We start from the raw sequence: 12,074 nt of genomic DNA, 5'->3' as shown, positions 1-12,074 counted from the left end.
CATGCTGTGAACAAAAATTAAGCATAAAAGGCAATACACTGAATGGGAATAAACACAAATATAGCAATTGTCATCAACTTCTACAATTGTCTTTACGTGCGAATTAACATTTATGCAGCCTTCAACGGGTCTTACCATGTAACTCATTTTTAGAGATTCTGCTAAAAATCACTAGCATATAACCATGCAGAAAGCACATCACACTGACAGCACAGAGGCAAATATTTTGCACAGTTATATCAGCTTTCCACATTGTGCAGGTTACACACAATACGATATGAATCTTAATCTTAACAGATCCTAAAAAGGTATTTCAAGGCCTAATTGTTAACTACAGTACTTTATAACTATATTCTTAATAAAAATAAGATCCACAGAATCTCAGAAAAAGAATTTTAACTGCAGGGCTATATTGAATTGGTAAACTGCAACATGAGACTGGTGTGACATAGGTAAATGTATACCAGTTTCACTCTATGTGATGCAAGCATGCTACTTTCCCACTAATTTAAATTACTTCTGATCACTATGAGCCAGAATGCATGCCTGAACCTTAAACGGCATGTTAAGAATAATGCCTTACTCTAGAAATTAAAGCTAATTAATTACAATAACCAAATGATGCTACTTTAATTTTTTTAAATGCAAAAATTAAGATGTGAATCTTTCCTTTGATTTCTCCCTCCCCTTACCCCAAAAATGAAAGGAGTGACTCATTTGGCAGCTTGCAGGCTACTTCATTTTGTCCAGCTTAACCTCTCTTAATTTTCGACGGGGTTTCTATATTGTACACTACAAGTGCCTGCTCCTAATACTGACACAAGCTGCATTTTAACTGTACTAATTTAATTTGTTTAGTTATTCATTAACATGCAAATTATCTAGGAGTCCTATTAAGCAGGATGAAATAATGTAGAAAATCCTTACTTTAAAAAAACATAAAAGAAAAAAGAAAGCCTTTCACTGTCTGTGACCTCCATTTGTAGGTTTCCTTAATTGTGCGTAAAATAGTTTTCCTCTTTATGTATCCCTATAGTTCAATTATATGGTTCTTATTTTGGTACAATTCCCCACAATAATCCAGAATGTGCTGTTTTGTTAATAGACTTTTTTTCTTCTTCACATCCAGTGCAGAGTTGTAATAGGAGATTATTTCCACCGACAAAGGCTCCAGATGTTAAAACATTTCCCAACATCGACTTAATACAGTGACAGCAACACCTCCCTCCCACCCCTCCCAGTAGGGTTGGGACTGTACTGTATTCCCTACTGGTTTACCCTTCCCCCCAGTAAAGGGTAACATTTTCCCTGGGTGCAGAGGCTCCCTCATAGTCTCTCAGACTGAAGGACCTGTAAAAGGAAAAGATAGAGGTATAGTTAAATCTTATCTTGAACCTTAACTGACAGATCAGTGCATAAACAAAGAGCTTTTTGCCTTTTTAAAGTGGTAGGTGCCAACCTTTAATGTAAAAACAAATTTAAGCCTAGATTTTCCCTTTTAAGAAAAGAGCCCATTTGTACCAAATAAATTCATGAAACAACACCGTATACTTTAAAGCTAGACTGACAATTCCACTATTGTGGCTTAGATTTAAGATAAAAGCAGTCCTATATATTCTAACAAGCTTGTGCCTTTTTAGTACAAGATTATGAGGTAGTTTGAGAAAGAATATTAAACATACCTTCTACTAACCTAGCAATTTCACTTTTAGGTGGATTAAACAAGATGTTTTGTACTGAGGAGACACTATGGCTGAGACTAATTGTCAATTTTAACCACTTTGGAATCCTCTCCATTAGGATGAAAAAACCCACTTATTTCAGAACTAAAATTCCCGAATTTATAATATGTAAATGCTTGAAAATGGTTTATTTTTTAATCCATTGTTCAGATCAAAAATGTAATTCAATTTCTTATGTCACTGACTGACAAATCTTAGGCTGACTTTTAAATAGTTGTCCATTCAACAATAAAACAGAATTGTATGATTAACTGACATAATTTCAGCACAAAAATTCTAGAGCAAGTATCAAATTTATATAAAGACTGAATGAATAAACTTAATTTGCCCTCTTTTTCTGGGTAGTATAATAATCTCTTCACAGTATCACACTACATGTGGAAAGCTTGATTTATACATTGTGAACAAACAGCATACAAAGCAAGGTGGTATAAGAATACAAGTATTCTAGAGTGCACAATCCCTGTTCTTTTCTGAAGTTGAATCATTCTCCAGACAGAACTATAACAATTGTGAATTGATGCATAAAGTGGAACATGGAAATATTAAACACATCAACATGCACAAAACATCAACATCTACAGTCAGGAAAGTTACAGATTATATACAACACCAGGCCTGCTGACACCTGACAGGATGCATTTTTCTCAGAGGGAAAAAAGGGTTTTTGCACTGGAGTTAGTGGGGCTCGTTGATAGACCTTTAACTAGATTGAAATGAGGAAAGGGGCAAAACCAGGCTTGCCAGAGATGATCAGTGGGATGGCACACCCAAATTTGAGGGACTGAGTGCCAGTGAGATTCTTCAATCTGTCACACAAGGTATCAGCTACAATGAACCACACTTGAAATGTTTCTGTACCAACGCACACAGCATGAGGAACAAGCAAGAGGAGCTCAAAGCCTTGGCCCAGTCCCTGAGGTATGGCATCATTGTGTCCTAGTTTTGGCCAGGACAGGGTTAATGTTTTACAGTAGCTGTCGGGGGGCATGGCCAGACCCTAATGTTATTTGATACTATCTCACCTCACTTGTGAGGGGAGTAGGGACTCACTCTCTCCTTTCCAGTGGTGGGTGAAACAGTCCAGTATTGTTTTACTTTCTGTGTAAATCATTTCTTTGTCTTATACCTTTTGTTATTAATATTGTTGCTGTTACTGTTTCCTTATCTCATTGCTGTTTCCAGTAAATTGTTCTTATCCTGTGGTTTTCACCTTTTTGTGCCTCCAATTCTCAACTCCATCCCTGGAGTGGGAAGGGGAAAGTGAAGGGGGGGAAGTGAGTGAGTGGCATGTACCTTGGAAGAGTCTTGGTGGGGGCACTGAATTGGGGAGTACTATTCCTAAACCACAACACAGTGGCATAAATGAAACCTGGTGGGATGAGTCCTGTGACTGGAGTGCCAATGTTGGATGGTTACAGGCTCTTCAGGGGGGATAGGCAGGGCAGGCAATGTGGGGGGTGGCACTGCATGCAATGAACAGGCGAATGTAAGGAGCTTGCAGTTGGCACTGGCACGATTGAGAACCTCTAGGTAAGGATTAAGGGACAAACAAATAATGTGGATGTCATCAAGGGAGTCTACTATAGACCACACAGCCAGGACAATGACACCAATCACAGAATCACAGAATGTTAAGGGGTTGGAATGGACATTAAAAACCATCTAGTCTCAACCCCCCTCTGCCATGGGCAGGGACAACCTCCCACTAGATCAGGTTGCTCAAGGCCTTATCCAACCTGGCTTTGAACACTGCCAGGGTTGGGGCATCCGCAACCTCCCTGGGCAACCTGTTCCAGTGTCTCACCACCCTCACAGTAAAAAATTTCTTTTTAATATCTAATCTAAATTTCCCTTTTCAATTTGTACCCATTGCTCCTTGTCCAATCATTACAGTTCCTGACGAAGAGTCCCTCTTTGGTTTCCCTTTAGGACCCCTTCAGATACTGGAAGGTTGCTATGAGGTCTCCACACAACCTTCTCCAGGTTGAACAGCCCCAACTTTTTCAGCCTGTCTCCATAGGCGACGTGCTTGAGTCCTCTTATCAACTTTGTGGCCTCCTCTGGACTTGCTCCAACAGTTCTATGTCCTTATGTTGGGGACAACAGAACTGTATGCAAGGGGGGGGGGTCTCACAAGAGCAGAGTAGAAGGGGAGAGTCACCTCCTTCAACCTGCTGGTCACGCTCCTTTGGATGCAGCCCAGGATTCCATTGGTTTTCTGGGCTGAAAGCACACATTGCCAGCTCATGTTGAGTTTTTTATCAACCATCACCCCCAAATCCTCTGCAGGGCTGCTCTCAATCACTTTGCCCAATGTGTAGATGTGTCTGGGTTTGCCACAATCCAGGTGTAGGACCTTGCACTTGGCCTTGTTGAACTTCATGAGGTTTGCACAGGCCCACCTCTCAAGCCTGTCCAGGTCCCTCTGGATGCCATCCCTTCCCTCCAGTGTGTTGACCACACCACACAGCTTGGTGTCATCAGCAAATTTGCTGAGGGTGCCCTCAATCCCACTGTCTATGTCACCAACAAAGATGTTGAACAGTATCAGCCCCAGTACCGACTCCTGAGGGACACCACTCATCACTGGTCTCCACGTGGACAATGAGCTGTTGACCACAACTCTTTGCGTGTAGCCATCCAGCCAGTTCTTTATCCACTGAGTGGTCCGTCCATCAAATCCATGTCTCTCCAATTTGGAGACAAGGATGTCATACAGGACAGTGTCAAATGCTTTGCATAAGTCCAGGTAGATGATGTCATTTGCTCTACCCCATTCACCAATGCTGTAGCACTATTCTGGGAGTTAATGAAAAACACCTGAAGGACAACAGTCATGGGTCACAGCCAGCACGGCTTTATGAGGGCAAAGTCCTGCTTGTCAAACTTAATGTTGTCTTATGACAAGATAACCCACCTAGTTGACCAAGAGAAGTCTGTTTGGGATTTCAGTAAAGCTTTTGATATTCTCCCACAGTATCTTTCTGGACAAAATGTCCAGCACACAGCTGGATAAACACATCATGCGATGGGTGAGCAACTGGCTCATGGGTCAGGCACAAAGAGTTATAGTAAATGGGGTTACATCAGGCTGCCAACCAGTGACTAGTGGGATTCTGCAGGGCTCCATCTTAGGCTCATTTCTCTTCAACATCTTGATAAATGACTTGGATACAGGACTTGAAGGGATACTAAGTAAGTTTGCTGATGACACTAAACTGGGAGGACCTATTGACTCCCTCAAGGGCTCTGCAGAGACCTTGACAAATGAGAGGGCTGGGCAATCACCAACCATATGGAGTTTAACAAAGAAAAGTGCTGGATTCTGCACCTGGGATGGGGCAACCCTGGATGTACAGACAAACAGGAGAACAAGAGGCTGGAGAGCAGCACCGCAGAAAGGGACCTGGGGGTCCTGGTTGATGGAAAGTTGGATGTGAGTCAGCAGTGCCCTGGCAGCCAGGACGGCCAACAGTGTCCTGGGGTGCATCAGGCACAGCATCGCCAGCTGGGCAAGGGAGGGGATTGTTCCGCTCTGCTCTGCACTGGTGCAGCCTCACCTCTAGTCCTGTGTGCAGTTTTGGACACCACAAAATAAGAAAGATATAAAGCTATTAGAGAGCATCAAAAGGAGAGCAACAAAGATGGTAAAGGGTCTAGAGGGGAAGCCATACGAGGAGTGCTGAGGTCACTTGGCTTGTTCAGCCTGGAGGAGACTGAGGGGAGACCTCATTGCAGTCCAAAGCTTCCTCATGAGGGGAAGTGAAGGGGCAGGCACTGATCTCTTCTCTCTAGTGACCAGCGACAGGACCCAAGGGAATGGCCTGAAGCTGTGTCACAGGAGGTTTCGGTTGGGTATTTGGAAAAGGTTCTTCACACAGAGGGTAGTTAAGCTCCCCAGGGAAGTGGTCACAGCACCAAGCCTGCCAGAGTTTAAGAAGTGTTTGGACAATGCTCTCAGGTACATGGTGTGATTCTTGGGGTGTCCTGTGCAGGGCCAGGAGTTGGACTTGATGATCCTGATGGGTCCCTTCCAACTCAGGATATTCTTTGATTATATGATTAACATAACATTCTTTATTCAATGCCAAGGTAATATAGTATGTAGTTAGGAATGTGTTTAACTTCTCATTGCTAAAGTGTCTTAACAAACTTGCTTTCCTATCCTAGGGAAATACCCCTGCCTTAGATCACATCTGCCATCTACTAATTCATAAGACATAAGGGAGCCTGTTACTTTAGTATGATGGCTTGAGGATTATAATAATCATTTTGCTTATTAAACCTAAACAGGCACTTTGTTACACCTACATTTCCAACCTTATCTTGATACGTTACTGTGTGTATGGAAAGGTAGCTGTTCCAACATATCTGAAAAATTTTAGTCTAGTGAATTAATTATGATTCATATAATGTAAACAGGGAGGAAGACTTGTTATACAGCTCTGTTTAGCAAGGAAGATTTGTGTGCTTACCTCTAATTATGGGACTGCAGCCACAGTGCATAAGGTTAAACTCCATAGTAAGCTGCAAGGCGCTCTTTTAAGGGAAGAGGAAACTGGTCAGAGAAACGCCTCCAATTCTCATCCCCAACTTGATTTTTAAATCCATGAAGAATCTATAAATGAGAGGGGGGAGGGAAATCAAGATAATAATTTAACAGTAGATACACAATCATTATTTACTAGCAGCATATGCAGTAAGCCATAAACTGCTGGATTCTGCATCTGTCCATTTGAATTTCTCAGTTTGATATTTAAATGTTACTAAGAGAAAAAGGAAGTCCAGGAAACTTCCTTGACTGGTTCGGCCTCTGGACTACTATTCATTGCTTGTCCTCCACGCGAGTGGCAATGAAGTCACAGAGCGTAGTTCAAGGGTGATCAAAAGACACTTTAAGCCCTTGGGACGGTTGGTGAAGGAAGCAGGAGCACAGATTATTTTTTCGTCTGTTCTTCTAGGTGCAGGCAGTGATATTGAAAAAAACAGATGGACCCAGTCTATTAATGCATGGCTCCGTGACTGGTGCCACTGCCAAAATTTTGGTTTCTTTGATAATGGAATGGTCTACATGGCACTGGGCTTGCTGGATTCAGATGTGTCTTGGGGTGACTTTATGATGTGTATCCCCTATCGCTGCTCTATGCCCAGAAATTAACTTTGTGCCTTTCTGTGCCTTTAAACTGAGACTGAGAGGGGGGAGAGGAAAAAAAACCAAGCAAACTTTTCAAAGCAGTTGTTCAAGGACACATATACATACTCCTCTGCTTCCAACAACAGCAAGAGCAGAGGAAGCACCCTGCTTGCTTTTCAGCCAGCTTCCGGCTCCTTTTCTCCGGAGAGAGATGGACAGTTGAACTTTGTTTTCCTGGGACCTCGTTTTTTTCCCTTCTTCTCTTCTGGACTGTTTTAATATCAGAACATCAGGAGAATTTTCCAGCGAGGCCCTGGAGGTGGGCCCACCACCCAGCTCCAAGGAGGAGGAGAGAGATTACACCTACGGAAGGACTCTGAAATTTTCCGAGGTTTCTCTCCACAGAGAGAAGTTTTATTATTTAGCATTATTATCCTTTTCCTGTGTGTTTGTTAAATAAGTAGTTTTTATCTCTTTCACTTTCCTCCGAGGAAAATTTCTTTTTTTCCCGAACCTGGTGGGGGAGGGGTGGTTGTAACCTGCCTTCTATCAGAGGATATTTTTCCTCCAAATTTGTCCAAACCAGCACAAGATGAGATTCATCTTTCTCAAAGGAGGAAGAGGGTCTTGGGTCAAGAGCTATCAGGGCTTATTGACAGGGCTTTAAACTAGATATGATGGGGGAGGGGGACATCATCAGGTTTAACAGTGATAAGGTGTGAGATGGCATGGCATCTCACTCAGATAGATGCTGGAGCCAGCAAGAGATGTCCAGAGCCTGAAGAGGGATCAAAGGTCAGCAGGAGAGAACCTGAAGGGCAGCACAAAGGAATTCCAGCTACTCCAGACAGAAAGTCAGCTTCATCCAGGGCCGAACATAAATGCCTCTATGCCAATGCATGCAGCATGGGGAACAAACAGGAGGAGAAAGACTATGATCTTATTGGCATCACAGAGACATGGTGGGATGATTCCTATGACTGGGGTGCTGGAATGGAAGGGTACAGGCTCTTTAGGAAGGCTAGGCCAGGGGAGATGAGGAGGGTGTGCTGCCCTCTGTCAATGACCAGCTAGAGTGCATGGAGCTCTGCCTGGGGATGGATGAGGAGTTGACTGAGAGCTTGTGAGTCAGGATTAAAGGGAGGGCAAAGACAGGTGACATTATAGTGGGGGTCTGCTACAGGCCACTTAACCAGGAAGACTGAGCTGATGAGATTTCTGCAGACAGATAGGAGTGGCCTTACGTTCACAAGCCCTGGTCCTCATGGGGGACTTCAATCACCCTGAGATCTGTTGGAGGGACAACACAGTAGGGCACAGGCAATCCATAAGGTTCCTAGAATGTGCTAATGACAACTTCCTTCTCCAAGTGAAAGACGAATACATGAGGAGAGGTGCTATGCTGGACCTTATTCTCACCAACAGGGAGGGGCTGGTGGGGAATGTGAAGCTCAAGGGCAGCCTTGGCTGCAGTGACCATGGAATGGTGGAGTTCAAGACCCTTGAGGCAGCAAGGAGGGTGCACAACAAGCTCACTGCCCTGGACTTCAGGAGAGCTGACTTTGGCCTCTTCAGGGATCTGCTTGGTAGAGTGCCGTGGGATAGAGCCCTGGAGGGAAGAGGGGCCCAAGAGAGCTGGATGATATTCAAGGATTGTCTCCTCCAGACTCAAGAGCAATGCATCCCAACAGAGGAAATCAGGGAAGAACACCTGTGTGGATGAACAAGGAGCTCCTGGACAAACTTAAACACAAACAGGTAGCTTACAGAGGGTGGAAGCAGGGAAAGGTAGCCTGGGAGGAATACAGAGAGATTGTCCAAACAGTCAGGGATCAGGTTAGGATAGCTAAAGCCCTGATAGAATTAAACCTGACCAAGGACATCAAGGGTAACAAAAAAAGCTTCTTTAGGTACATCAGAGATAAAGGAAAAACCGGGGAAAATGTGGGTCCTCTCAGGAAAGATATGGGAGACCTGGTTACCCAGGACGTGGAGAAGGCTGAGGTATTCAACGACTTTTTTGCCTCAGTCTTCACCAACAAGTGTTCCAGCCACACTGTTCAAGTTGCAGAAGATGAAAGCAGGGATTGAGACTGGGTTCGAAACCATTTAGGGTACCTGAAGGTGCACAAGCTCATGGGACAAGATACATCCACTGGTCCTGAGGGAACTGGCCAAGGAAGTGACTACGCCACTATCCATCACATTTAAGAAGTCGTGGTAGTCCAGCAAAGTTTCCCCTGACTGGAAAAGGGGACACATAACCCCCATTTTTAAAAAGGGAAATAAGGAAGTCCCAGGGAACTACAGGCCAGTCAGTCTCACCTCAGTGCCAGGCAGGGTCATGGAGCAGATCCTCCTGGAAACTATGCTAAGGCACATGAAAAATAAGGAGGTGATTATGGACAGCCACCATGGCTTCACTAAAGGCAAAATAAGCCTGAAAAATTTGGTGGCCTTATATGATGTTACAGTAGTGGTGGATGAGGGAAGAGCAACTGACATCATCTACCTGGACTTGTGCAAAGCATTTGACACTGTCCTGCATGACATCTTGGGCTCTAAACTGAAGAGACGTGGATTTGACCAGTGGACTACTCAGTGGATAAGGAATTGGCTGGATGGTCACACTCAAAGAGTGTGGTCAACAGCTCAATGTCCAAGTGGAGACCAGTGACAAGTGGTGTCCTTGGGGGTCAGTGTTGGGACCAGCACTGTTTAAGATCTCCGTCAGTGACATGGACAGTGGGATCGAGTGTACCCTCAGCAAGTTTACTGATGACACCAAGCTGTGTGGTGCAGTTGACACGCTGGAGGGAAGGGATGGCATCCAGAGGGACCTGGACAGGCTTGAGAGGTGGGTCTGTGCAAACCTCATGAAGTTCAACAAGTCCAAGTCCCATAGCCCATGGGAATCTCATGAGGTTTAATAAGAACAAGTACAAGGTGCTGAACCTGGGTCGGGGCAACCCCTCTTATCAACACAGGCTGGGGGATGAACAGCTTGAGAGCAGTCCTGCCAAGAAGGACTTGGGGGTGCTGTTGGATGAGAGGCTGGATATGAGCCAGAAATGTGTGCTTGCAGCACAGAAAGCCAATTGTATTCTGGGCTGCATCAAGACGTGTGACTAGCAGGTCGAGGGAGGGGATTCTGCCCCTCTGCTCTGGTGAGACCCCACCTGGAGTATTGCATCTAACTCTGGGGTCCCCAGCACAGGAAGGACATGGACCTGTTGGAGCGAGTCCAGAGGAGGCTATCAAGATGATTAGAAGGATGGAGCACCTCTCCTACAAAGATATGCTGAGAGAGCTGGGGTTGTTCAGCCTGGAGAAGTGAAAGCTCCAAGGAGACCTTAGAGCACTTTCCAGTACCTAAAGGGGGCTTAATAAGAGAGCTGGAGAGGGACTTTTCACAAGGGCATGGAGTGATAGGACAAGGGGGAATGACTTCAAATTGAAGGAGGGCAGGTTTAGATTAGATGCTGTGAAGGTGATGAGACACTGGAACAGGTTGCCTAGAGAGGTTGAGGACTCCCCATCCCTGGAGGTGTTCAAGGCCAGGTTGGATGGAGCATTGAGCAACCTGGTCTAGTGAAAGGTGTTTCTGTCCATGGCGGTGGGTTGGAACTAGATGATCTTTAAGGTCCCTTCCAACCCAAACCTTTTTGTGATTCTTTGATTCTAATGTCTTTCTTAAAGGAAAAAACCCAACATTTCAGTTAAGGGTGTGATTTTTTTATTCTAATGTCTTTCTTAAAGGAAAAAACCCAACATTTCAGTTAAGGGTGACATATACAATATAGCTACGCACACAGATTAGCATAAAATATATAAATATATATTCTATACAAATATACATATGTGTATGTATGTAGTTTTAATGACTATGGTGACAACCTAGAGTTAGGCTAAACATTTTGTCAATTGACACAGCTTATATGTTAAGATTACCAAGTTCACATTTATTTTTTTAAACCTGTAATATGTTCTGGGAGGAAAGCTGAGCCAGAACCACTGCCAGCATTTGACAGAATGAATGCCTGTCAATTTCTTGCAAAAACAAAAGCATCCTGTGAGAGCTGTGTTTTTTCCATGGAACCTGTAGAAAACTGTTACTAAAAAGGAAGCTATTAAAATCTTTTGTGTTTTGAAAGAACAGGGATCCACAGCATAAGAGGGGAAATAAATAATCAAATCTACAGGTTTCAGTCTGGACCCTCCAATGTAATAAATTAACTGAAAGCTACAAAAATTGAATGATACTGTCAAAGAGGTCTTAGTATTTTAGCTTGAAAACAGTAGGTTAAAAGGCAAATATACCAAAGAACAAAAGCAGATTAAATGGCTCCTCTTAATAGAAAATAATGCAGAGTCTCTAAAGTTTTGGGTTATTTTTCTTTTTTAAACTCAAGGGTACTCAATCGTGGAACAGTCTATCATGAAAACATCCTCACAAAAAAGGCAATGTCAAAGTTAAAGCTCATGATACTGAGTTCACCCTCAACACAACTTTCTCAAGCAGAGCTGTTCTTAAGCAGCATGTAGCAATAATATTACAGTATCACAAGTTAATTTACTGCTTTTCTCCCTGAAAGAGACCTTCCACAGACAGATTCACCTCTCTTTCCTAACCCAGATGTGGAAGGATGGCTGCAAGAAAGAGGACATGAAACTTAAGAGCGCTTGCAAGCCCAGCAGCTAACCACAAGAATGAGCAAGGTAAGCATGACTGTGAGCCTGCCTGCTAGACAGAGATAGGATCTTGCGGTCAAGCGAGACAAGGATGTGAGTTACAGCCCTAACCACAGCTGGGCAGAGCTAAGAAAATGTAACTTTTAAGAATTATCCAATCAACTAAGGACAACTATGATTAGCTAATAAAGCCGGCTATAAATGTAATTGCAGAATCACTAATAAACGAAGCTTGCCTAACAATCATATTGATTGTCCGCATCTTCCCTCATCCTCCGCAAATGGTGACGCTAACGTGATACAAGGACGGCATGACAAGAGGACGAGCGAGAAAGCCCCGGTAAGCAGCGACCGGGAGGCAAAAGGAACCGTAGCGCTGGTGCTTCCTGTTCCCGTGCCTGGACCGACCCGATAACGGAGTGTCCGCTGCTCGGTGAGTTGCCTGCAGGGGAAAGGCTGCAACGGGCACCCGTACTAACAGGCTGAAAGATGGAAAGACAGGC

At 44.0% G+C, this 12,074-nt stretch overlaps 1 protein-coding gene across 1 annotated transcript in view; it reads right to left on the bottom strand.

Moving 5' to 3' along the window:
• Nucleotides 1-930: 930 nt before the first annotated feature.
• LOC103614457 (transportin-1) overlaps nucleotides 931-12,074 on the bottom strand; it is a 163,506-nt gene continuing 152,362 nt past the window's right edge. Inside the window, exons 23-24 of the mRNA XM_017732593.1 lie at nucleotides 6,221-6,363; nucleotides 931-1,350 (exon numbers count right to left, since the gene is read on the bottom strand). Of these exons, the coding sequence (XP_017588082.1) occupies nucleotides 6,256-6,363 (108 nt within the window). The 3' untranslated portion in view covers nucleotides 931-1,350; nucleotides 6,221-6,255. The remainder of the gene's footprint in view (nucleotides 1,351-6,220; nucleotides 6,364-12,074) is intronic.

Source organism: Corvus brachyrhynchos, unplaced genomic scaffold (assembly GCF_000691975.1).
Source record: "Corvus brachyrhynchos isolate BGI_N302 unplaced genomic scaffold, ASM69197v1 scaffold524, whole genome shotgun sequence".
Classification (NCBI taxonomy): Eukaryota; Metazoa; Chordata; class Aves; order Passeriformes; family Corvidae; genus Corvus; species Corvus brachyrhynchos.
Note: the sequence above shows the minus strand (reverse complement) of the source record. Positions and strands in the feature narration are given on the sequence as shown.